At 39.7% G+C, this 25,449-nt stretch overlaps 1 protein-coding gene across 15 annotated transcripts in view; it reads left to right on the forward strand.

The window, feature by feature from the left end:
• Positions 1–25,449, forward strand: part of obsl1b (obscurin like cytoskeletal adaptor 1b) — a 41,911-nt gene that overhangs the window by 9,229 nt on the left and 7,233 nt on the right. For 4 of the 15 annotated variants that reach the window (XM_083921638.1, XM_083921639.1, XM_083921631.1 and 1 more), the window contains 26 exons: positions 43–477; positions 662–937; positions 1,042–1,116; positions 1,784–3,580; positions 4,044–4,319; positions 7,705–7,980; positions 8,630–8,908; positions 9,109–9,384; positions 9,899–10,174; positions 11,258–11,518; positions 11,983–12,258; positions 12,358–12,630; positions 13,016–13,291; positions 13,385–13,660; positions 13,953–14,228; positions 14,327–14,602; positions 14,726–14,995; positions 15,111–15,377; positions 16,319–16,588; positions 17,194–17,460; positions 18,536–18,802; positions 19,455–19,567; positions 20,558–20,711; positions 22,863–23,024; positions 23,196–23,300; positions 24,395–24,661. In XM_083921638.1, the coding sequence (XP_083777764.1) occupies positions 43–477; positions 662–937; positions 1,042–1,116; positions 1,784–3,580; positions 4,044–4,319; positions 7,705–7,980; positions 8,630–8,908; positions 9,109–9,384; positions 9,899–10,174; positions 11,258–11,518; positions 11,983–12,258; positions 12,358–12,630; positions 13,016–13,291; positions 13,385–13,660; positions 13,953–14,228; positions 14,327–14,602; positions 14,726–14,995; positions 15,111–15,377; positions 16,319–16,588; positions 17,194–17,460; positions 18,536–18,802; positions 19,455–19,567; positions 20,558–20,711; positions 22,863–23,024; positions 23,196–23,300; positions 24,395–24,661 (8,022 nt within the window). The remainder of the gene's footprint in view (positions 1–42; positions 478–661; positions 938–1,041; positions 1,117–1,783; positions 3,581–4,043; positions 4,320–7,704; positions 7,981–8,629; positions 8,909–9,108; positions 9,385–9,898; positions 10,175–11,257; positions 11,519–11,982; positions 12,259–12,357; positions 12,631–13,015; positions 13,292–13,384; positions 13,661–13,952; positions 14,229–14,326; positions 14,603–14,725; positions 14,996–15,110; positions 15,378–16,318; positions 16,589–17,193; positions 17,461–18,535; positions 18,803–19,454; positions 19,568–20,557; positions 20,712–22,862; positions 23,025–23,195; positions 23,301–24,394; positions 24,662–25,449) is intronic. The other 11 variants (XM_083921640.1, XM_083921641.1, XM_083921632.1 and 8 more) reach the window with 11 other exon arrangements.

Here is a 25,449-nt window from a genome sequence, read left to right on the forward strand (position 1 = left end):
CACTGTTAAATCTGCAATTATAATATGAATCATCATCTTTAGCTCCAACGCTGACGTTGTCGCCCTCGCCAGAGGTTGTGGAGATATCACCTTTAGCTCCAACGCTGACGTTGTCGCCCTCGCCAGAGGTTGTGGAGATATCATCTTTAGCTCCAACGCTGCTGTTGTCGCCCTCACCAGAGGTTGTGGAGATATCATCTTTAGCTCCAGCGCTGCCGTTGTCGCCCTCACCAGAGGTTGTGGAGATGCAGTCACTTGAGGCAACCTGCCCAACTGAGCCAACATGTGAAACATCAGACCCTGCTTTCCAGGTGTCATGCCAGAGGGATGCAGAACATGATTCTAATAAAGAGGCCAATTTTGAAATGGGAGGCATCAAGAAGACCCTTGTTATTGAACCAGCTCATCCTTCAAACTCTGGAGCATACTATTGTGCAACAGCAGATGATGTTGCCCAATTAATAGTAAACAATCAAGGTGATTTTGCAAATGTGTTTTTAATATTAGTTATGACTAACTGTAGCTTTAAGTCTGTCTTATGTGTTGTTACAATGCAGAGCTAATATCTGTGATAGCTTTGACAATATCTCTTTGAAGTCACTTTTTCCTAACATCTAGGATAATGTACACTAAAATTATCCCCCCCAATGATTCTCTGTAGTGTCACCTCCAACATATCTGCTTGACCCTGATGTTGAGAAGACTGAGTCTGCTGAAGCAGACTGCCAAATTGTTCAGCAATTTGAGATTTCAGATCCCATTGCCAAAGCCTGTTGGTACAAAGATGGAACCCAAATCTACCCCAAAAGGGAAGCTGACTGTGAACCACAGAGCAGCAGCCTAACTGTGCCCCTCCAGTCACATGACTTGTCTGGTGATGATGAGAGGTTTGGCTGTGAAACTTCTGGTGATGCACAGTTAAATGTGGACATACAAGGTGGTGTTCCACATTGTACCTGCACAATTAAGAATCAAGTATTTAGAGACATATGTGAAGCTATCATCCAGCTCATTGTTTTCTCTTTGGCTTTGTCCAAACAGCAGAGCAGTGTCACTATGGTGACGAGATTGGTGAGATAGCAGATGCATCTGCCCAATACACTGTGGATGTCAAAGGTGATTTGATATATTTCAACATCAGTCATCCATTTTAACCCAGCACATACATGCCACTAACAATAGTGGTGTATTTGACTGTAAGCTCCATCATCTGAGGCATCTGCATCTTTTCTTCCTTTGGAAAACTGCTTTCTGTCATTGAATTCTGGTTTCATGTCATATCCTGCATTGTTTGGCTCTTAATCAAACATGTGGGTGTTAAGTAGCTGAGTAGCTGCTCCTCATACTAACATATTTGTTGTGTTTGTCAATTAATTCTTCATTTTAACAGCCATCTTTGCTTGTAACAAGCAGCCTAACCCTCTTCAAGTCCATCTTATATCTTATTCATCACCAGATCCTCTCATTCACATTGCTGCCCCGAACCTCTCACCGTTGCAATGACAACAAACTCTTATTAAAGAGAAGAAATTTAGCTACTTTTTTAGGTTTTAAGGTGTAAGTGTACATACTGGTGGTGTAACAGTATCAGGAGTCAGTTGAAGGGGGAAATATAGAAGCTCAATCTCAGACCAAACCTGGTCGATCTTCTTGTTTGTCTTTGCAATGAATTATCCCATAACTCCATGCTAACCCACACTGATGTAAAATGATGTTATAAGAAGAAGTATTGAGACCATCAACCACTGAAAACCTTTCTCTGTGTACATCACAATGCTTATAGCTACATCGCCAAGGCTCTCTTCTGACCAAGAAAAGAAGTCCACTGAAGAGTCTTATCCCGCTGAAGTTGACTGCATGTCCTCAAAGTACAATTTTGGCACCATGTGTGATGAAAGAGGAGAAATACAGGCATATGAAGAACATTCCAGGCATATGAAAACTTCTCAGTCAACATGTGAAGATATGACTGAATGGATTACAACTAAACAGCCAAAGGAGCTCTCCGACAATCAACGAACAACAAATACCCAATCTCCAGTTTACTGTAACTCTGTTAAGCCAACAATAATGCAAACTGACACACAGCATCACACTAATATGCCCACAGAATCCCAAGGTGAGGAATTATTTTACTACCTACAGCATGCAAAAGACCCATCGAAAGAGGTTGATAATTCCCTGCAGTCAGCCGTCCACAGAGATGGGTTCTGTAGTTTTCTACAAACTGGAGCTGTTGAATCAGAAGAATCCACTCTCAAGACTCTAACTGTCCAATCAGAAGAGCTACATAGCTCAATGCAGATGCCAACTGTCCATTCAGAGCTAGGTAACCCCCTACAGACTTCAACTGCCAACTCAGTACTTCCTACTAACCACTTAAACATTTCAACAGTCAATTCAGATAAGTTCTGTAACTCCTTAAAAACTTCAACTCTGCAGTCAGAGGAGCCCTTTAAATTACACACTGCAACTGTCCAACCAGAAGAGTCCTTTAAACCCTTACACACTGCAACTGTCCAACCAGAGGAGTCCCTTAAATCCTTACACACTGCAACTGTCCAACCAGAAGAGTCTTTTACATTATCATTATCGCACACAGCAACTGTCCAACCAGAGGAGTCTTTTACATTATCATTAACACACACAGCAACTATCCAACCAGAGGAGTCTTGTACATTATCACACACAGCAACTGTCCAACCAGAGGAGTCTTTTACATTATCTCTGTCACACACAGAAACTGTCCAACCAGAGGAGTCCTTAAAATTATCACACACTGCAACTGTCCAACCAGAGGAATCTTTTAAATTATCACACACAGCAACTGTCCAACCAGTGGAGTCCTTTAAATCCTTCCATACTGCAACTGTCCAAACAGAGGAGTCCTTTAAATCCTTCCATAATGCAACTGTCCAATCAAAAGAGCATTCTATATCCCCACATACTGTAACTGTCCAATCAGAGGAGCCCTCTGAATCCTCATATACGGCAACTGTCCAATCACAGGAGCTCTTTAAATCTATACAGAGAGCAACTGTACAATCAGAGGAGTATTTAAACTCCTCAAAAACTGCAATTGTCCAATCAGAGGAGTCTTTTAAATCCTTATGGACTGAAACTGAACAATCAGAGGAGACTGACAGACCTCTTAAGGCATCAACTGTCCATTCAGAGAAGCTCAGTGACTTACCTAGCACTGCATCACAATCATTGGACTTGTATAACGCTAAAGAGCCAGACACAGCCCAGCCAAGAAAGCATTACAACTTGCGACAGTCTGGGCACGTCAGATTGGATGACCTCTATCACACAGGACAAGCAGTATCTAACAATTCCAAAGTGTTGTATCAGTCCATGCAGGCCACAACAGTCCATGCAGAGTGCCATCACACCATGGAGGCATCAGAGGACCAAGTAGACAGCACAGTTTCGACTGAGCAAAGATTATCTACCCAGTTTGCAGAGCCTCACTTTATCAAGCAGTCATCTACTGTCCAATCTGAAGAGATATATCTATCAAGGACATGTGACAGTCACTGGAGTGACAGTGTCACTGCAAATAAGGTGGCAGTTGAAGGTGATTTAAATGGTTAGCATTTTCAAACAAAAAATGGACGGGCACAGTGTTGACATTGTGTAAAATGAAGAGATTGCCATTTGCAATCTTTGACATTTTGACAATTTCTACATTTACTCATTTGATTTTGTTCATACTAAAACTACTTTACTAGTCAATGTAAAACTTTGAGCTTGGGTGGGCTGTAAAGAATATTAAAGATAGGGATAAGGACATTAGCTTCAAATCCTAACTTGAATGCCTAGTTATCTCAAGTCTAACCAAAGATACCTCTTGTTAGGTTACTAATAACATAAAGCCATATATATATATTTTTTGTAACTTGTTTGAACTCTTTAAGATTTATCGGCATGACTAATCTTGATTTGAGATTTTGCTCATCTGTTGTTTGATCTGCATCATTTTTGTTGTAGTCAGTAATAGTGATGCACTTTTCTCTTGATATTACCTCAAACATCCCCAGCTCCACCCGTGAGAATTACAACACTTTGTGAGGCTGACAGGAGCAAGTCTGTTGAAGTTGATGAACCCATAGTGCTGCAATGTGAGATATCAGATCCTAACGCTCAAGTTAAGTGGTACAAGGAGGGGATACATCTACATGAAGCAGCTGGGCAAGACATGCTGGCAGAGGGTTCCATAAGAACATTGGCTTTCCAGTCAGCGATGCTGTCTCATGCAGGGATTTACAGCTGCAAGACAAAAGATGATGCATTGCAGTTTCATGTGGATGTTAAAGGTGACAAAGTTGTTGTCTGTTCTGCTACCAGATACGATTAGATAGATTCAAGTCAGGGTCATGTGCATGTATTAGTTTTTTGTAGCTTGTATAAAAAGTAAGTTCTTATTTCATAACTTTGGATGAATACAATCAACCTCTTTCAAGAAAAACACCAGCAAAAAAAATAACAAAGCTATTGAGTTTTAAAAGATAAAGTCTTCATTTGCTACCTTTAACTGCCCATTTTGAATGTTATCACATCTTTAATTGGGAGTTATCAGTGGTTATCAGCCTCATACTGTAGATATGGGTTAGAAGTGGCCTGCTACAACTAGGTTCAGAAGGCTTTTATCATCTATCACATGGGATCCCTATCAGGATCTCTTGCCGTCACTTTTAATGCTATGGAAGTCCGGTTTTATATTTAGGCAATGTTACTTGCTTAGGTTTAAACAACAAAACCAGTTGGTTAGGTTTAAAGCTTTGGGTTAGAATGCTTAAGTTTTTGGCGTTGGTTAAGAATGTTACGAAAGAAAATGAACTTACATAACCTACGTAACTTTAAAAAAGTCAACATTGACTCTTGGTTTCACACAGGACACAAACACCGGTCTTCCAGGTGAAAGTTATGTTTTGTTTAACCCATCCACCATCCCAACCTTCCTCCTTACGCAGACTTTCGCTCTTTATTCTGAGCATGTAATATTGATATGGGTGGTAGATCTTGCTAACCAACAGATGATCACTCTGGGCCAACTGGTAGGTAGAGCAGGGTCATACCATTTCATATCTTTAGTCGTGACAACGACTTATAATTCAAACAGCTGAGAACCTTCAAAAGCAAATGCTTTAGCAGTATTTGAATGGATCAGTTTACTATAAAGAAAAAAAAAAAAAATATATATATATATATATATATGATATTACATCTGTAACGACAGAGATTTTAGCTATGTGCTAAATTTATGTGCAGTTTGCACACCAAAATCACAGTTTATGGGTGTTATAATAACTTAGTAACAATAACAAATAGCTATTAGTGGCCACTTGGGAATATCTCAAAGTTGGTAGAATATCTGCTCTCTAGCTCAATTCTATCTTGCAATCAAAATGGTACTATTAGTAATAAAGCTATACAAGTTTCAAGAAGGTGTTTAAAGATAACAGAGACCATTGTAAAAAGTCCCTACACTGTATACAAAGATGAAAGCGGAGTGACATAGAATTGTGTCAAGGAATTGGACATCATAGCCGTGATATACAGGAATTATATCACAGCTAACAGTCAATCCGATTGCTTGATTCAAGCCATCCGTTTTATGAACCCCATCTCCTGAGAATATATTTTAGTTTTTCAGTAAGAAAAGATTGTCTATGGAAGAGGCTAGCAGAACAGATTGTAGCTTAAATAAGAGATGGGACCTTGGCTCTATTGCACATGATTGGCACATGTAAGCAAATGCCCTGAAGATACAGGAGGCCTTCCCCTCTCTTTAAAGGCATAGACGCATCAAACCAACATCAGAGAGCGAGCGGAAATGTCACCTGTTTCTGTGCTAAAAAGTTGACTGCAAAGACAACAGTCAATGGCCGACTAGCATGTACGTTCTATGCCTGTGTGACAGGAAATAACATTCCATACCCGCAGGAGGTAGTAGTCAGTATTTGTCGTTCAAAAGGGGAATCCTGATGACTGACAGGTCAGATTCAAGACAAAGAGGCTAAAATAAAAGTCACAACGTCATATTGCATCATATCACTGTGGTAACACACTTACAGAATATATTTATGTGAAAAACAGAGATATGTATATATGAGACACCATCCCTTTATTTCTAGCAACATCTGCTGTAACCGTCAAACACTGCAGCTCAGGTTACACTGCACATTTGTCATACCCCATAGCTCCCATGTGGTCAGAGACCATGCCTCGGCCTTCATTAATAGCCTTGATTCAAGACACTAGTTAGCAAGCAAGCACATGTTGAAAGTGCAAATTATATTTACCATGCGCAAGCGAACAAAAGCACAAATACTTACCTAGTTTCTGCTAAAGACCTCAAAGGCTAAAAACCCCCCCAAAAAGGCGTTTTCAATCTCACACCCTCTTGACTTTAGATGTTTGCTTTGTTTCCTTGCTTCTGTTTCTCTTCTGGAGCACTTAGCTTAAGCTGAACTGCCAATCAGAGTGATTTCTCTCACCAATGGGAAGATTTAACATGCCAAACCAGTCGAAAAGCCACCTACTAGTGCAAACAACGCAAAAGGGCCCAACATTGACTGAGGACAACCAGTGGCCTAACCATGTCCCTACCAGAACAGACAGCATGAGCAAATCGCTTTGCCAGTCAAATAACCTATTTTGACCCTAACTTCTTAGAGGTTTCAGTCCTTTTCATTCTACAAGGGCATAAGCAATACCCAAATGTGTTGGGAAAAAAATTAGATATACTGAAATAAAAGCCTGTGTACATAAAACTTTCACATTTAACCCCTTGGGATAATTAATTAATTAATTAATTAAAAGTACTGAAATTAATTTGGGTTGATTGATCATTTACCATTTCCCCTTAAAGCTGATATTCAGTTTATCTTTTTAAACTATTATTTTAGGTCTACCAGGTTTTGGATGTTTCTTAACTATACAAAATATAGGCCCTGTTTAGATGAAGACGATCTGGACAGGAAACACAAAAGTGGCGTTGCATTCTCTCTTTTTATTCCGCGCTTAGACAAACGTCTTTAGGGGGGAAATCTGCATGCATACGGTGACAGAAAAGTGTGTGAAATTCACACCAGGTGGCTAGGTGGTACTGTGAAGCACTGCCACACAACACCACCAAGAGCTCATACATGTGTAGAAACTTCCTTCTACTTCTACCCCTACTAGCGGATAAGCAGGAAGCCATACAGTGTGAGAGGGATCTGCAGCCTCCCACCCAGGCAACTGGAATGTCCACCTGATGGAAATAGTCCGACATGTTTGTTGTTCTTTGCCGGTACTGCACATGGAAGCTATGTAAACGCGTACGCTATGAGAGCCAGCTTGAGCAGATCAGAGCAGACTTTTGCGTTTTTTACCCTTTAGATGGAAACGCAACTGTAGAGCGTTTTAAGATTTCATCTCTGGAGGGTTGTTTCTCTTTTTTACGTTTTTAAGCCCCAAAAACGCCGTCACTGCCCAAACGAAAGGCACAATCTGATCAAATATTTTGTTGTTTTCACCCGTGAGCGTTGTTGTGTAAACAGGGCCATAATTTCACTGTTACCCTTTTCTAGCAATACTGAATCAAAACTGTCGGGAAGGGAAATACTTGTATGTATTGTTAATGGTTGAATATGAATTTGGTTAATAACAGTATCTGTTTCATTGATCAATTCTATTTCACATTCAATCCTGTAGCTCCACTTCTGAAGTTTTCAGCTTTATCTGCGGATGACCAGAAAAAGGCGGTCATGGCAGGCTCTCCCATTGCTCTACAATGTGAGCTGTCAAACCCCACTGGACAAGTCAGTTGGTACAAGGATGGAACAAAGCTCTTACCTCAAAATGGAGTAGACATTCAGTCAGAGGGAAATTTGAGGAGCCTAGTTGTCCCATCAGCAGAGTGGGCTCACACTGGCATATACCGTTGTGAGTCAAAGGATGATGACATCCAGTTTGCTGTAGAAGTAAAAGGTGACGCTCAGAAACGCGCTTTCTCAGTCTTGCACGGCCAACTAACTCTAAGAGTAGGTGATTAAGTCACATTTCTCATCACCTCACAGAAAATGGTTAATGCAACGGTTACCTGAATTGGTCAACTACTTTTCTAATAAATGTAAAGGAAAAGGTTTCACCGAAATAATCTTTAGTTACATTTATCTTAATTTGTTATTGCATGTTATGTGAGTCTAAATGAAAACAATTCCCTATCACAGCTAATCATGATACCCATTTTGTAACTGCCTGAAGTAAGTTAATACAGGATGTCTGCTTGTGCAGCTTCTTGTTATGCATGTCCAATATCTTAAGAAAGAAGAAGAAGGCTGAATATTTTACCACAAACAAACACTTTCATATCTTATCACTGCTTTTTGTCTGTACCGTTTATGTTGGTGTACAATAACTGTAGATAACTTGGGTTAAGAACTTGGCTCTTGCTCTTTTTGCCCTTTGACTATGTTTTTTTGTCATGTCCTTGTTAAGTAGGTTGTGTTTATGTTGAATGTTGTTTTGTCTTGAAATTCTTTGTAATTGAATATACACTACGTTGGATATTTAATTACTTAAACAAGAAATTACATTTATACTAAGACACTCTTTTTGCAATATCTGAAACCCATAGCAGTACCTGTGAAGTTCTCAGAGCTTCAAGAGACTGACAGGAGCAAGTCCGTCCAAGAAGGCTCTCCCATTGTCCTCAGCTGTGAGCTCTCTCATGATCCTTCTGCTAATGTCGACTGGTACAAGGATGGGATGAAACTCCTACCACAAAACAATATGGAAATACAGTCAGATGGTCTAACAAGGAAACTACTCATCCACTCATCTGAAAGCACACATGGTGGAACCTATGAATGTTCAACATCAGATGACACCATCACATTTAAAGTGAAAATTGAAGGTGATTTATTTCCATTCTTACAATCTTCTTATCATACACACCACATGCATCTTATACTATGGTTTGAGTGGTAAAGAGAATCGACTTTGGCTTGAATGTTCATGAGAACGGGATATGACTGGATGGACAGGACAGTGTGTTTTGTCTACTGTTCGTTAACTCATCTCTTGTCCAAACCCCTTGTTATTCCCGTCTCTTAGGCCGATTGCCACAGATCATGCCAATCCCACTGTCAGAAAAACACAAGATTATTGCAAATGGTTGTCCGATTGTCCTCCAGTGTGAGGTCTCAGACCCTGTCGCCCAGGTTTCCTGGTTCAAAAATGAGGTGGAGCTCTTTTGCAAAACTGGCCTTGATATGAAAAGAGATGGCAGCCTGAGAAAATTAATGATCCATTCTGCCAAGGTCTCTGACTCTGGCTTCTACAGTTGTAGCCTTGCTGATGATGTTGTGACATTCCATGTGGACGTTGAAGGTGATTTTCTTATATTTGAACAGCCTAGCAATTTCTCAGTTACCTGTAACTGTACACTTCTTTGCCCAAATACATCTCAATTTATTTGATTATTTGTAACAGTCTGAAAACACAGCTTCATATACTGTATGGGGTCATCCCTTTGTTCCCCGGTCGCATAAGCCTATGCCTCCGCTGATTTAATTTAGTATTTTGTTACGGTTAGGGTCAAGGTTAGGTTCTACATAGGCTGATTTGCCATGGTATTCGGCACTGATTGTTATAATATAACAGGGAACATAGGACCCTTTCTGTGAACAGTGGGGAAAAAAAGGATCCGATGTTCCCCAGTCACATACAAAGCGGGGAACATAGGACCTTGGGAATATAGGACCCGGGGAACATAGGTACACTCCCTACTGTATATACTGTGCTTAAATAACCAAACCACAAAGTTTGTTGAAGAACATTACTTGTTAAATGATGTTCTGACAACTTAACAACAGTGTTCTGCCAATCTCATAATACCCTCCAGACTCTCCTGTGAAGTTTTCAGCACTTCCAGAGGTCGCAAGAAACAAATTTGTTGAGGCAGGCTGCCCAATTCAGCTGCAGTGTGAAGTCTCAGATCAAACTGCCCAAGTCTATTGGCACAAGGATGGAGAACAGCTACCTCCAAAGAGTGAATGTGAAATCCAAACAAAAGACAAACTGAGAGCACTGGTTATTAAATCAGCAGAAGTCAGAAACTCTGGGGTATACAGCTGTGAGGCCGCAGATGACCGTATAGAATTCAAGGTGGATGTTGCAGGTGATCTAAGTATTTTGAGCTTTGTCAGAATCACTAACTTCTCTCAGTGATGCTTGGCTAACTCTCAACTTATATATATATTTTTTTTTAATTCTATAATGTTATGCAATAAGGTGCATTTGTGTTATTTTGGCGGACATATATTCCCCATTCAAAAAAGGTAATGTTGTATCAGCTCACTCAAATTCGACCATGGGTATTTACATAAAAGGTCAGACAATATTGCTAATTGTTTTTTAAGAGGTAGCAGCCATATGCAGCTAAATGTCGTTCTTGCCCTTATAAGCAAGTATTCAAAAGCCCTTTCAGACTAGACTATTTTAAGAGCATGGTGGTAAAACTGCATCTTAAAACTGCACAAGTCAAGATTTTACAGCGGATCAAATTACTATGTGTAATGTGAAAGGGGTTGGATGAGCCACAAACACAACTTCAGATAAATGATAAATTTGCTCTGTCAGCCGGGTGTGTAAATAGGCAGCTGTTTGCGAACATGTTTGCTACGACTGTATAGGGTGATACTATGTGAACTAAAATAGTTCATACTGTTTTAACTGCTCAATCCAGAGTTGTCCTGCTCAACGGTAGTGGCCCACATGACTCCCAATTTTGGACCCTGTCAAAGTTGGCCACTTGTTGCAGGATACAGAGCAGACTGTTGTGCTTGCCACTGTGTGACTCTGGCAAAACTTATGAAGGAGGAGTTCCATATGCTGCGGACCTCCTGGTCTGAAAGGGCATAAAAGCTGTACATGTTCTGTATTAACGCAGAATTTGTTTTAATAATCAAAAAGCCAGATAGACAGAGAGCAAAAAAAGCAACAGAAAGAGAATCAGATTTCATTTTGCTGGCCACTGATTGCATGGAACCACAACTCTAGCATTGTTTGAGTAACTGAGCGATCTTAATGTCAACCTGTGCAAAATCTATCACATCAAACAATATGACACGTCTGTTCAATCAGGATTTTAACAGTACATTTGACAGCCTTCAGCCTGTAAATACCAGTGGTGCATAGCAAATCTGATTACTGGTTACTGTTCAATGAATTGAAATTCCTATAGCACCAGTTTGATTCTCAGCTGTTCCAGAGGCTGAGAGGAACACACCTGTTGAAGCAGGCAGCCCGATCAATCTACAGTGTGAGATCTCAGACCCCACAAGCCAGACCTGCTGGTGTAAGGATGGAATAAAACCCTTGCCAAAATCGGGAGTAAACATCGATTCAGAGGGCAATAAGAGGACACTGGTCATGAAGTTGGCCACATCTCCATGCTCTGGAGTGTACAGTTGTAAAACTGATGATGATTCAGATTCCAACGATTACTTTGCGGAGGTGAAAGGTGATACGCTTAGCTTTTTCTTGGCAAGATGTTGTCACTGTACACCTTCATGACCTCTAATATCTAATAAGAAAGCAAAACCTGATCATCATCACCACCATCATTATATTCATCACAGCTGATTTCCTCCTAAATGTCCTAATTTCATTAAACATTTAGTTGCTTTTCATTTACATGCTTCACATTTAATAGCATGTACTTTGATGTGTCGGTTGGTTTTTCCAACACACCTATGGCATTTGCATTATATCAGTGCACTGCTTCAATTGTTTTTTCAACTTTGCTTAAGAAGTTGGTTAACACCCACTGATGTCTATGTTGAGTTGTTTCTAGATAGCAGAGCTTGAGATCAGCATGTCTAAGCTGTGAAAACCTGACCTTGTAACTGCTGCATGCATGAGCTGAAAAAGAATAATGCTACATTCAGGCCTCAACTTACTTCTCGTGTGTATTGTTTTCTGCAGCGCCACCGGTAACCTTTGCTGATGTCTCAGAGGAGGACCTTTTCAAGAGTGTTGTGGAACAAGAAGAGCTTGTTCTGTCATGTGAAGTATCAAGAGACGATGGTGTTGTCCAGTGGTACAAAGATGGAACTGAAATGCAACCATGCAGCAATATCACAATGCAAGCAGAGGGCACCAAACGGAAGCTGAGAGTGCATTCAGCCCAACTGTCCAACGCAGGCACCTACACATGCCGTGCAGGAGACAACATTCTAATGTACAAGGTTAATGTACGAGGTAATAAAATAGCTTATGAAACTTCTCTACAAAATACATGACATAAAAAAATCACTCACAGTGGACAATGTTTCAAATTCTTACATTATTTTTCCAAAGAACCTCCGGTGATGATAATCTACCCCAAGGAGGATGTCCACCTTGATCGCCATGTCCCTGAGGAAATCATTCTGAGCTGTGAACTGTCTCGTCCAAATGGTGTTGTCAGTTGGTACAAAGACGGCCAAAAGCTGCAAGAGAGTGAAAACATCAAGCTCAAGATTGAAGGCCCTTATCGTCGACTGAAGATTATTTCAAGTGGAGTCGAAGATTCTGGAGAATACGTCTGTGATACAGCTGACGCTTCAATATTCTTTCAGCTTAGTATTACAGGTAACATCCTTGATACAGTACATTGTACATATGTAAATGTAGGCAATAAACACAATGAGTAGACCATGGTATTTAGGTATGCTTCAAATGAACAAGTTTGTGCATGGGAGGGGGCTTGATTTTCAAAAAGTCATAAAATTCATATTTTTTTAATTGAATAGTCTATGTTGCGACTATAGTCTTGTCACTTTTTGAAGCATACCGGTACCTCTAACATTACCAAAGTTAGGGGTAAACGTATTAATCCAGGATCAAAGATATATGCAAAGACAGTCCTGCAGGTGATACATGCCTAAACTTGACACAGAGAAAACAATATTGATATCTTAGCATTCATTCAAACAAATGAGTGATAGCTAAACTGGATGCTAACGCCCCTATCCAGAACCTCCGGTACGGATTGTGTCCCCAAGTCAGTCCCAAATGGAACTGTGCCAGCAGACCTCTGAGAGGATGGTATTGAGCTGTGAGATCTCACGGCCAAATGCAGTGGTGCGCTGGTATCGAGATGGACTCGAAGTGGAGGAGAATGACAACCTTATCCTTGAGGTGGATGGTGTCTACAGAAGACTAATTATTCCGGAAACTACCGTCAAAGATTCCGCAGAATATGTCTGTGACACTGCAGATGACTCCATGACATTCTTTGTAAACATAGCAGGTAAATGGAAACAAAAAAGATGCAAAAAGGAAGTTCTCTAAATGTGTTACTTTGCCAATCCACTTTCATATATGATATTCTCTAAATGCACAGAGCCTCCTGTTCGCTTTGTGCGTCCAAGGAAGATTACAGGTAGAGTGGACAAAGTGGTGGGGGAGACTCTGGTTATAGACTGTGAGGTTTCAAGATCAAATGCCGAAGTCACCTGGAAGAAGAATGGGGAAGAAGTAGAAGACTCCAGAAATATCACCATCCTTGAGGATGGTGTCATGCGTCAATTAACCGTTCATTCACTAACAATGGAAGATGCTGGGCAATATGTCTGCGATGCAAAGGATGATGTGATGGATTTCCATGTAAAAGTGCAAGGTAGGTTATTGTACTTAAAGCTGTAAGAGCCCCAAAAGTCCCGAAATATGACAATCTTTACAAATATTGTATATTTTGCACTCAATATTCAGACTTAGCCAATAAAAAGACCATGCAAATTTAGACCAGATCATCCAGATGATAATAACTGCTGGGTGTAACTTAAGAAATAGAATTTTTCAGTTTGTTGTTCTGTTCTATGCAGTTAACCAACAATGTTTTGCTTTTGCCAAAATGCAAACACAGGCTTTTTGTACTGATAGAAATTGCATTGTTTCTTGTTCATTTTCAGAGTTGCCTGTAAAAATTCTTGGAAAAACCGAGGCAAAAACAGAAAAACAGTTCTTAGTATCAGACGACATTATTCTAGTGTGTGAACTATCAAGATCCAATGCCTCAGTCAGTTGGTACAAAGATAATCGGCTAATTGATGACACTGAGCGATACTGTAGTGAGGAGCAAGGTGTTTTCCGATCACTGGTTGTCCTAAATGCTGGACTTGAAGATTCGGGAGAGTACATTTGTGATGCAATGGATGATAAGATGGTCTTCTATATCACTGTCAGAGGTAATCATTTAATAAAGCAATGTAGCCTAAATGTTATACGTCTTTCCTTCACTCAGGAGGAAAATAATGTTAATGTTAATAATGTATTTTATGTTCAGAACCTCAGGTGCAGATCATTGGAAACTCAGGCCACCCAGAGCATCATATCCTTGTAGCAGGAGATGACCTTATTTTGGAGTGTGAGGTGTCTCGGCCAAACGCCACTGTTCAGTGGTTATGGAATGGCGAGATGCTGAAACCAGACACTCGCATAGAAATTGACAGCTTTGATGTTGTGAGGAAGCTTGTTCTCTCTGGACTTCGGCCCTCAGACTCTGGAGAATACATTTGTGATGCCATCGATGACAAATTGACAACAATTGTTGAGGTCCAAGGTAAGATTTAAATTACTTTGAAACATGTTTTAGATTTAATATCTGCATTTCTGCTTAACTTATCATTTCACATTTGAACATGGAATTTACATGCAACTTCTTTGAAAATCTCATTTTTCTCAGAGCCACCAGTCAAGTTTGAGAATAAAAATGCAGATAATAACATCTCAGCCTATGAAAATGAGAGTGTTACTCTGTGTGCCGTTGTGAGCCGAGAAAGCGGTAATGTTCGGTGGCTGAAAGATAGCCAACTATTGAACGGGGACAACATTCACATCTCCGGTGAGGGTAATACCCACAAGCTCACCATTAATCCCCTGCAGCTGTCAGATTCTGGAGAATATGTCTGTGACGTAAACACAGATGAGATGTATTTCAGTCTTTTAGTCAAAGGTAAGCATTTGGCACTCCTTCACAAAATGTGACCGCTTTTTTTCCAAGTCAACCTTTACTAGATTATAACTGTCACAAAGTAACCTCTCTGGAGTTGTATTATTCTGCTCATCAGAAATGAGGGCGAAATTTATCAGACCATTGGAGAACATCGTGTCTCTGAAGGGCGGAAGCCTTATTTTACGATGTGAGATCAACAAGCCCAAAGGAGATGTCCAGTGGCTCAAAGATGGCCGAGAGATCTCTCCAAGCCGCCGGCACACAATAAAGGCGCAAGGTCGAGAGCGAAGCTTTACCATCCACCAACTAGTGGAAGAAGATGCTGGAGAATATGCCTGTGAATCCACAGATGAGAAGACTTCAGCTACTATCTGTGTAGAAAGTAAGTCAATATAATTTTTAAAACGTTAAAGTCAAATTCCAGCGTAAAATCATCCCATGGTCTTTTTCTACACTACACACATCAAATAAGCCATCAGCAGTATGGCTAAGGCATTAAATCAGAATCAGAAATACTTATAAATTGTTTTTGTTTCAAACTCCAGCAATACGAACAACATATTTAACAACAACAATATTATGCAGATAACACATTTGTAAAAACAGAAATATAAAACAGTATATATATATATATATATATATATATATATATATATATATATAAAATATCAAAATTACAATCGTAATATATATAGATCAAAAGTACTGTAATAACGTGCAAAGTACCGTAAAACGTCTTTTTTTAACCCCTAATACTGCTCAAAATAACACCAAACCTCTGCAGCAGCATGAGAAGAGTCCTGACACAGAAAACAAAGCACCAACAACGTAGTTAGTGAACCCAGAGTTTATTAAAAGAGTGTTTTGAAAGACTTACCTACTGGCCCCTGTACCAGCTCCTCTCATAGTAAAGTCCATTCAAGTGGATTACCAAAGGCAATCCAAAAGGAAGGAGCCCATTGATGATGCGTTTATCTGAAGGACTCTTCTCATGCTACTGCAGAGGTATGGTGTTATTTTGAGTAGTATTAGTGGTCTAAAAAGCCATTGTAATGCCCCCAGCTAATCAGTGTTAGCTACGTCCTGCTGTCAGCGACTCAACAGGATTTCTCAGTTTATATGCGAAGGCTTATTTGATGTGTGCGAGTGTCGAAAAAACACTGTGGGATGATTTTATGCCAGAATTACACTTTAAGGCAGATCAGAGGAAATTAATGTATTAAAATAAAATTTTTTAAAACTATTTCTACTTTAAAATAGTCCATGTGCCATCATAATATTTTAGCACAATGAATCTAATTCAGCTGAACATTTTGCCTTCAGCTCCCTGTGTTGTTGAGTTCATAGCAGAGCTTCGTAACATCACGGTCTGTGAAGGAGAAGATGCAGTGTTTAAGTGTGTGGTTTCACCAGAGAACACCCGGTTGGTGTGGCGCTTAAATGGCAAGCAAGTAGCTCAGAGTGAGCGTACAGTCATTTCAAGTAACGGACTATGCCACATGCTCTGCATCCACAACTGCATGGTTTCAGATTGCGGCAGAGTGACAGCTGATGCAGAGGGGTTGGTATCAGACGCACAACTCCACATTCAAGGTGAGAGTTGTTGTCCCATCCACTAACACTAAATATATATTTGTCTTAACGGCTCATTCAAGTTACATTTAAAAACATTTACTTTTCAACATTCAACATTTTCAATAACCTTGCATGTCATGTCTGTGGAGCTATTTTCAGCAACACTGGAGTAATGTAAACATAAAAGTAATGTAAAGCCCTGTTTCCATCAAGCAGTCTGATTCAGTTCAGTGTACCAGTAGTACTACATAATGCCATATGTGACAAATAATGACCCTTTCAGTCAGGTTTAAATTGTTGAAGAGATGATGGCTAACCTTAAGCAGCTTCTCATGTTGGAATTCCTCTGGTACTAGAGAGAGACAAGTGGCTCAGTGGTTTTGATCTGTGTGACTCTGTAGGGGGCAAGGCTCATCTACGCATTGTGCTAGCTCCCTTTGTTTGATCTTGCAATGTAACCTTGCTGCTTTACTTTGGTCTATACTGTATTTTGCTTTGTCTGGGAGTGGCTTCATTGTATCGTCATGTAGAATTAACATACAAACAGTGGAATCATACAGTCATACCGAAATCGTTGACATGATAGATGCTGCCATCTAGTAATTTCTAAAATTCATTTTTAGAGCAACAGGTGTTGTTCACCAAGCAAATGAAACCGGTTGTAGCTGAGGAGTACAGTGAGGCAACTCTAGAGGTGGAGGTGAGTCTGGATTCGGGAGAGGTGCAGTGGATGAGGCAAGGGGTACTGATCCACCCTGGAGTCAAGAATACCCTGAAACACAAGGGCCGAAAACACAGTCTCACCATCCATAAACTGGCCATGTCTGACCGGGGCACCTACAGCTGTGAAACACTCCATGACCGCACGCAAGCCCAGCTCACAGTGGAACGTGAGTGTGCACGTGTTCTCACTATGCCCTGTTGCTGTTTGTTTACTGCCGTTGCCGACGACTCCACCTCTCGCACACCCTCTATCACTGCTTCTTGTGAAGGCAAAGCTCAATTAACTGAGTAAGAGTAATTTGAGTGACTGGGGACCAGGGCGGCACTTGTACTGGAGCATGATGGCAACCGACAGCTGATAGCCTTATAGCACCAAGCTGACTTTCAGACCAGGGTTTCTGTATTGACACAGGATCAATCAAGCCCTGATGATTTCATTACCTGTGTCAAAGTCAGATCACGGTTTTCAGGGAAGAGCATGATAAGTTAAGATGCCGTAGTTCATTGACTACAATTACATTTACAAAGTCCAATTTTTCTATGAACAAGCACCAATTACTGTAAATGTACTGAAAGTAGCCAGCTTGACACACCATAAAACTGGCATCTTGTAGTGATTAATAGTTGTGCATGTTTTTCTTTGTGCATGCTTCTTATATTTCTTAGTCCTATGATCCACAGGCCAGTGGGTGAATTAAAGGCTGTTCTTTCAACACTAGTGTGGGTGGGAAGGGGAAAGTCAGGACTTAGACTGCTGTTGGCACCTCCTATGAATTTGGATCTCCTCTTATTGCATCTAAATTTACACACTGGCCTTCAAAACTAAGGTTGCTGTCAACAGGTCTCCAAAATAAACACTCCATTTTTTCCACAGGGAATGCTCCTCTGTTAGAATAAGTGAAAAATGTTGGCAGTTTCAAAGCTGGCTTTTGTGTAAAGCCCCATACTCAAATGACTAAACTATCGGCTTGTCACAGTGTGCCAGCTTGTATTGTTCAACTGCAGACTGATGTGTGCAGAACAGACTTCAAGCCTATTCTGTAACAGGACATGGACACCCTGTCTGCTCAATGTAATGAAAATGCTTCTTACTGAGGCCAATCTTTCAAACTTAACCTTTGTTTAACTATTATTCGGTCTTCATTATACCGGAAAGTAGGGAGATGGTTAGATAGATAAATGCACTTGGACTTGTTGGAGTACTTTGATACCTTTAACGCAGCTCTGGAATTTTCTTTACAGCCCGAAAAATCACCATCAAGAGAGGGCTGACTGACATTAAAACCACAGAGAGAGAATCGGCCTCTTTTGAGGTGGAGCTCTCCCATACAGATGTCACAGGCACCTGGACGAGAAACGCAATCCAGCTCAAACCGACAAATCACTTCCGCGTGAGCGCCAAAGGACACCTCCACAGCCTTACTATCTCTAACCTATCAGTAGACGACACTGGCACCTTTACGTTCTGCGTAGAGAACCTGAAGACGTCTGCAAGGCTTGTTGTGAAGGGTAGGTGATTTAGGAAAAGATGTTTTGCCAATGTATAAACAAGCAGAGATCAATGTTTTATGTCACCTTTGTAGCAATATAACGCCATGATTCTGTTGTCCAATTTTAAAAAAGTAACTAGTAAAAAGAAAAATCAGGAATTGTACTTGATACAAAGCTGTAATGTTGTCATGAGTAATCTGCAAGGTCCACTTCACTTCAATGCACTAAGGTACTACCAAAAAATTTTTTGGTGTGTCCTCAGACTGGTAGCTAAAGTTGTCCACTCAGAGTAGACAAGATGCCAACCAGTTGAGACATGATAATAGAATAGAGCAACGGCCCTTCTTCGGTTGGCTTTATCCAGGCTCACGTTATAAACACAAAGTAGCCTAGCATGACCCAGTGAAAAGAGGTAGCTCTGTTCACTCATATCTGTCAGGTGCTAGTTTAACCTCATGCTGTAACATAATCCCCTCCATGCCAAGTCACTAAGTATGCATTATCCCTTTGAGCTTTGGTGATGACAATTGGATAAAAATCTCATTGTGGTAAATTAGTCCACTTAACTGGACCATATCGCTACTTTAATTTTGAAAACACTCTGTGCATTGTTTGGATACATTTAGGAAGGGTTTTTGCTCGCCTAACTAAGCATGCTTTTCTCTACCAGAGCCTCCAGTGACCATTTTAAGAAAACTGGAGGACCATAAATTCCCAGACGGGGCAGTAATCTCTATTGAGTGTGAGCTGTCACGACACAACATTGATGTGAAATGGATGAAGGCAAGTGTTGACATTTGATTTTCTTTATAGCCAACAACATTTATGATTTTTACAAAACTTCAAAACTATCTGTGACAAAGTGTCGTTGGAAAAAGTAAAAGAAAATACAAATGGATTTACTTACTAATTTACTACTTTTTGATTGATTGTTCACAAAAGCTTTGTTGTAGCTTCAACATCATGCTATGAGATAGAGCTTTAATAGAGGTACGGTAAGTGTATCAAACTTAGAATTCAATTATTAGTCCCTTTTTAACTACAGTCAACATAAAACATAGCCAAAACCAACATAAAATGCTGCTCCAGCGATCCAAATTCAAGCATGCTTTGCCCATACTGCAATACACACACTTCTTATGTTCCAGACCACAGCCTTAGCAAACCAACGAATGCTAATTGCTTGTTAATGTGACTCAAATCATAGAAGATAGCCTCATTACACACACTCACTCTCCAAGCAAAACTAGTAACTAGTAAAATAAAAAGAGGTAGGAAATTATCCTTCTTTTGGAAGACACACCTGCCATTTTACCATGCATCTTTTAACTCACATTACTCTTTCAAAATAAAAGCACAGGCATTTATTGTGTAGCGGAACGACATTAACAGAGCCTCGGAAAAACACCTATGAGTGAACAAACTTAAAAGTATGCTGGGCCATACTGAAGGTAGTTTACACAATTGACACAATTTACACAACTGAATTATCTTGATCGCCACATTAAAGATCACAAGCTTAAGAATAGCAGAAATGCTGAACAGCAGGAATCTTTGTGAACAAAGGATTTCAGTCATAGCCACAAAATCAACCAAGCATTTTAAAATGTTTGACCAAAATTTGACCTCAAGCCTAAAGTAAAATACATTTTATATTCTGTATTCTGCCAGCTTTGTGTTGATCAGTATAGAACAATAAAAAAAAAACATTCCAGTCAATTGGGCAATGCATCACATAGGCTAGAATTTCACTTTCTTTTTTATCCTTTTCAGAATGGGGTTGAGGTGAAGCCAGGCAAAGACTTGCGCATTTATGCTATGGGAAGGAAACGGTTTCTTCAGATCATGAAATGCCGTGTGAGTGATTCTGGCATGTACACCTGCGATGCTGGAGATGCTACTACATCCTGCACTGTGGAGATCTATGGTAAAGTCTGCTATCTACATACTAGAAACTACAGGCCAACTATAGGAGTGTGACACAGTGGTAGGGGTCGGCTTAAGATATGTAATATTATTCAACAGAACTGCAGCAACTTTATCAGCCATTTTCTACCAAAGTACTGCTGTGGAACTATAGAGGCCATCAAGGTGAAAGCTGAGTAAGCTATACAAGCTGTAGGTTGCATTTCTTTTACACCACTTTGCATCAGTAATTTGTCAAAAAACTATTGCTTACTCAGTCATAGGGCACTTTATAAATGTTCAGTAGTCTGAAGTTTTGGTTTATTCCCTCACCAATTTGATAGTACACATGAGCTAATCTAGTGATACAACAAATCGTCATTGCTCCAAAATTAGACTCAGCACTACTATCTACTATCAAATCTATACAGAAACATGTTTCTTTCATGATAAACTAACACTTCAAAGGCTTTAGCAAAAACTGACAAAACAGTGGAATTACCTTAAGACACGGGGAGACATTTTGTCATTTTATCATAACAGGAAAGACACCGGTTTGACTGCCTGTCAAAATATCTTCTGTGAAAAATGTATGTTAATTATGTCAAAATAAAATGTATAGTTAATTGCTTTTAGGCTATGGTGGGCCACTTTACATTCAGTATGACCAGAACATAAGAGAAGCACGTCTGAGTTTGGCTGTTAGCTATGTTTCCACTCAAAATGCTAGCAAGTAAGGTAAGCTTTGTCATCACTGCGAGGCTCAGTAGCTACATATTCCAAGAATGTCAACGTTTCCAGAGTAGTTAGCTTGGTAATGCCAGGTAGAATTATTTTGAGGGGGAAAAAGGGAGAGATAGCACTTACCATACACTCACAAGTGCTGCCATCGTTGTTGTTGCTGTTAGCCAATTTGTTGTTAGGTGCTATAATTTGCTGCTGCTTTTTACTGTTGGGGTTTTTATAATTTCTCCAGTCCTAATGTTATGTAATTAAGTTATTGAGCCAATATTTAACTTTTTCTCATTAATTCATCCGGAAAATTCAAATAAATAAGGTGCCAAGTGTATCTTTAGGTAGGCTGCTAGCTTGAGAAGTGCATACCAAGATGGTGTACATTCATTTGTCTTGGTTCACTTCACTCACACAGGGTAAGAAAAAAATGAAGTACTACTTTTCAGCAGAGGCAGCTGAATGGCAGTGATACAGCTCAACAAACACCAAATATACTCTTTTACTGGATTCGTTACAGAACAGGTTAAAAACAACAATGGCAGTCCTTAAAGAGGTTAGCTTAGAAGCTGCAATACACAATAGCATCAGTTTTATTTTTCACTGAAGATGTTTTCTTCATTGAGAGAAGAGAACGGTACTGAAGGCTTTTTGATGGAAAAAATGTTTTCTCTCCTCTCCTGATTGACTTTGGAGAAGTTTGATATTCAGATGGTTATCCAATCACCAGGTATGTGTTGAAAGCATCTGCCCTTTCCCAAATAGACAAACGAGCAGAGAATAAGATGTGAGGTTTCACAAATTCACAAATCGGTGCATTGATGTCCCCCCAAATGTTGAAACAAAAATCATGCCCTTGTATGATATTTAATATTACTAAATGATTGAGGCATGTACTGTACTTTGAATGTAAGTAAGGCACAGGATGCCTTCAAAGGCATTAAAATAAGTTGGATCCCTCTACATCCTAAGCTAAGACCTAATATATTATAAAATATAATATAATAATACATTTCTGTGCAGTTAATACAGTAAATCCAGGAGAGGAATCATGTAAAAAGAACCCTGGGAATCCAAAGCGACATTTAGAGAAAAAAAAGCATCTTTAAATTTCTTGTCTGCCATCTAATTGATTGTGACAGACAAAGTTTTTTAGTATTTTAGAACTTTTTCTAGCAGCTCTCTGGTCAAAACCAGTTATGGATACGTTTAAGTTGGGGCCAGACAAGAAGAGAGTCAATACAAATCTAAATGTGAAAGTCAAACATTTTATTGGTCAGATACATTACATTTAGCATCTGGCTTTGAGTTAATGACAGTACAGCATCACAGTCTGATACATTAGTGTCAGTTAGCTCTCTATGTACAGTTGTATGCTTTCGCGCAGAAAAGGAAAGGGAAAAGGGAATTAGATATCCATTAATGTTTATTCTGCCTGCAGAGCGTGAGCTGCAGATTGTGCAGCGTCTGGAGGACCTGGACATCCAGGAAGATCAGAATGCTGTTTTTGTTTGTGAGACCTCAGTGGAGGATGTGCCAGGAGAATGGTACAAAAATGGAGAGAGGATACAGCCCACCAGCACCATCAAGATCCGGCAGGAAGGTCAGATTCTAAATCCTGCAAGTCCTAGCTCCTGCACAGCTCTGCTGATGATTTGAAATACTTTAAAAGAGATTTACAATGCTCTGATACTCAAAACACACAAAAGCAATGCAGAACACCTAAAAAGGAGACATTTGTTAAACTATCTTGACAGCTGTATTCTTATTTCAGGGACCAAACATTTTCTTCTCATGTGCAATGTGAGAGCAGAGGACTCTGGAGAGATCAAATTTGTCACCAGACAGGTTGAATCCGTCGCTTACCTGGAGGTGGAAGGTATAATGAATTTATTTGACAAGATGTTCCAAAGGAAGTATGTATGTATGCATTTAAGAAAAAGAATAACACATGCACTTACTGTTAGGGTTGGCTTATAGAGCATGACCCTTTGTAGTCCCAACTCCATCTATTCATATTAAAAGTTCATTTTCAGGTTCATACTTGTAATTTGAGTTTCTGCTAGATTATGTTTACATGCTATAATGTTTTTTCACATTTTTCTTATACTGTGTGTCTGAATATACCTGTATTTACCTTCAATGCAGTCGGGAATGACTGCACTGTAGCAGCCCTTTTTACCTATATACTGTATAGTATAGTTGTGACATCGAACGTTACAAAAGTCCTGACGGCTCAATTAAAGACACAGTTTCTGAATACGGACTGTGTGCATTTGTATGTGGACTGAGCATTTCCATGCTGCCACAGCATTTATACATCACCTCAACCTGCTTTATAATTGAAAAAAGAAAACAAAAACATGAAATCTCACTTTTTACAATATAGGACCTTTAAAATGAGATCATCCTATTGTCTTGTTGATCAAAATGTGGAAATATATATATATTTTTTTTAATCAAGTTTAAAGTTGAACTCTGTAAGAGTTCCATCTATTTAATTGCCTTTTAAGTTAATATCTTTAACCGTATAACATTGGACTGTTGGCTGAGATAATCACAAACGGTTATGCTGCGTTTACTTGTAGTAAAAATCGGAAATTCCAACTTCTGAGTCAGGCTTGTAGTAAGAGCAGAAGTATAATAGGAACAAGTGTGTGTGTGTGTGTGTGTGTGTGTGTGTGTGTGTGTGTGTGTGTGTGTGTGTGTGTGTGTGTGTGTGTGTGTGTGTGTGTGTGTGTGTGTGTGTGTGTGTGGATTTAAGAGGGTAACATATAGGGGACAGACTGGAAATTGAGAGGTAAATGTCTTTCCAAGTTTACAAAAGAGAGGAAAAAAAGATGGAGGCTCTGAAAGAACAGGCTTGTTTGCTGTTACATCTTAGAAAGAGGCCACAAGAAACACTAATCTTTAATCTTATGTATTACAACTTCAACTTTATTTTGAATCTAAATTGCACTCTGTCCTTTCCAGAGCTTCCTGTCAACATTGTAAAACCTCTGCAGGATACGACCGCGATTGAGAGGAGCCGCGTGCTCCTCGACTGCACTGTGTCTAACCCCAGGTGTAGCATCCGCTGGTACAAAGGCTGCAATGTCATCCTGCCCTCCGAACGCTTTGAGATCTGCAGTGAAGGCTGTTATCGCAAACTGATCATCCAGCAGGTGGTCCTGGATGATGAGGGCATGTACAGTGTGCAGGTTGGAGAATATACATGCTCTGCAAAACTGACAGTGGAGGGTAAGAGAGTTCATGATCGATACCAAGCACTGAGTCATTTACAGCCAAGATTTTCCTGATTTTTCTTCCAAGCTTAATATAATCAGTGTGATACAATACAATCCAGTGCAGAAGTACCTTTAAAAAATGAAGCTTTACATGGTACTATTTGTTAATGGGACACAAATACACTGCCATTTATTGGTATGGGTGTGTGGTATTGGTAATACTATACCAAGTATAGGTAGTAGTGACAAATTCCAGGACTCAAGTTGTCATTGGACAGCCAGAAAGCTTCTCCAAAAACACAGTGATCACAGTGATATAAAATAACAATGCCAACAGTATGAGACCACTCATAGGCTGTTATACATAAGTCCATACCTCCCTCTACTGGCAAAACCAAGCTAAATCAGCTACACTCACTGGCCACTTTATTAGGCATACCTGGTGCTTAATAAAGTGTCAGTATATATATATATATATATATATATATATATATATATATATATATATATATATAATTAAAGGAAAGGGGAACCAAGTCCATTTTCAGAATTCATACATTATTATCCCTTTGGTCGAAGACAAACCAAAAAAAATTGAAGAAATTTGGACATCACTACAATACAGAGCTGCCCCATCAGTTTACTAAACAACAACTTTGTACCTGAAAAACACCTAAACATTACATTCACATTTCAGGTCCATCACTAAATTCATGGAAAACCAATGTTTGATCTTCATGCAATAACTATAAAACAGTATTGTAGTTGCATTCAACTGCATCTTTTTGATAAAGTGCACAT

The sequence above is a fragment of the Echiichthys vipera genome (assembly GCF_963691815.1).
Source record: "Echiichthys vipera genome assembly, chromosome: 10".
Classification (NCBI taxonomy): Eukaryota; Metazoa; Chordata; class Actinopteri; order Perciformes; family Trachinidae; genus Echiichthys; species Echiichthys vipera.